Source organism: Pterocles gutturalis, unplaced genomic scaffold (genome assembly GCF_000699245.1).
Source record: "Pterocles gutturalis isolate BGI_N339 unplaced genomic scaffold, ASM69924v1 scaffold13718, whole genome shotgun sequence".
In the NCBI taxonomy this organism is placed as follows: Eukaryota; Metazoa; Chordata; class Aves; order Pterocliformes; family Pteroclidae; genus Pterocles; species Pterocles gutturalis.
This window is the reverse complement of record NW_010125750.1, coordinates 1,327-1,886: the sequence shown is the minus strand read 5'-3', so window position 1 is coordinate 1,886 and position 560 is coordinate 1,327. Positions and strand designations below refer to the sequence as shown.

The 560-nt window shown below is 64.1% G+C and overlaps 1 protein-coding gene across 1 annotated transcript in view; it reads right to left on the bottom strand.

Moving 5' to 3' along the window:
* The window catches only part of LOC104465594 (prostaglandin G/H synthase 1-like), a gene marked incomplete at its 5' end in the record, with an annotated part of 6,055 nt that extends 5,850 nt beyond the window's left edge, over positions 1-205 (bottom strand). Inside the window, 1 exon segment of the mRNA XM_010078711.1 lies at positions 58-205. Coding sequence (XP_010077013.1) covers positions 58-205 — 148 coding nt within the window.
* Positions 206-560: the final 355 nt, after the last annotated feature.

Sequence of the window (560 nt, the reverse complement as noted above, 5' to 3'; positions counted from 1 at the left end):
CAGCGTGCCACCCAGGACCCTCGGGTGCCACAGGTCCCCCAGGTGAGAGGGACTTACGGGAGGTGCAGTTGTCCCCGAAGTACCCCGTCCGCGTGCAGTCGCACTCGTACCCGCCCACGCCGACCCTCACGCATACGCCTTGGTGCTGGCAGGGGTAGGAGCAGCAGGGGTTCACTGTGGGGACAGAGAGACACGTCACCGGCCATCCGCAGTGTCACCTTCTCCATGGAAGCTAATGTCTGAAACACTGGGGATTGCCCAAGGAACCATCTGCACCCCACGGCCGCGCACTGATGGGTGCTGCGAGCCCCAGCACCAGCTAAGGCTGTTGATGCTGGGGCCATGCCCGGTGCCCCATGCCACTGCGGGGACATGTCACGGTGATGTCCTGCACGGGCAGGGCCACAGCCATGTGCACAGGGTGCTGCTGTGCCCCTGGAGCCCCAGCCTGGGATAAAACCTTGCCAACACAGCACCGGCGTGAATAATAATAGCAATTGTCGGGGCTGCAGTTTGCTTTGGCAGCGGCTCCTCCGCCCTGGCCGCCCCGAGCGGATGAA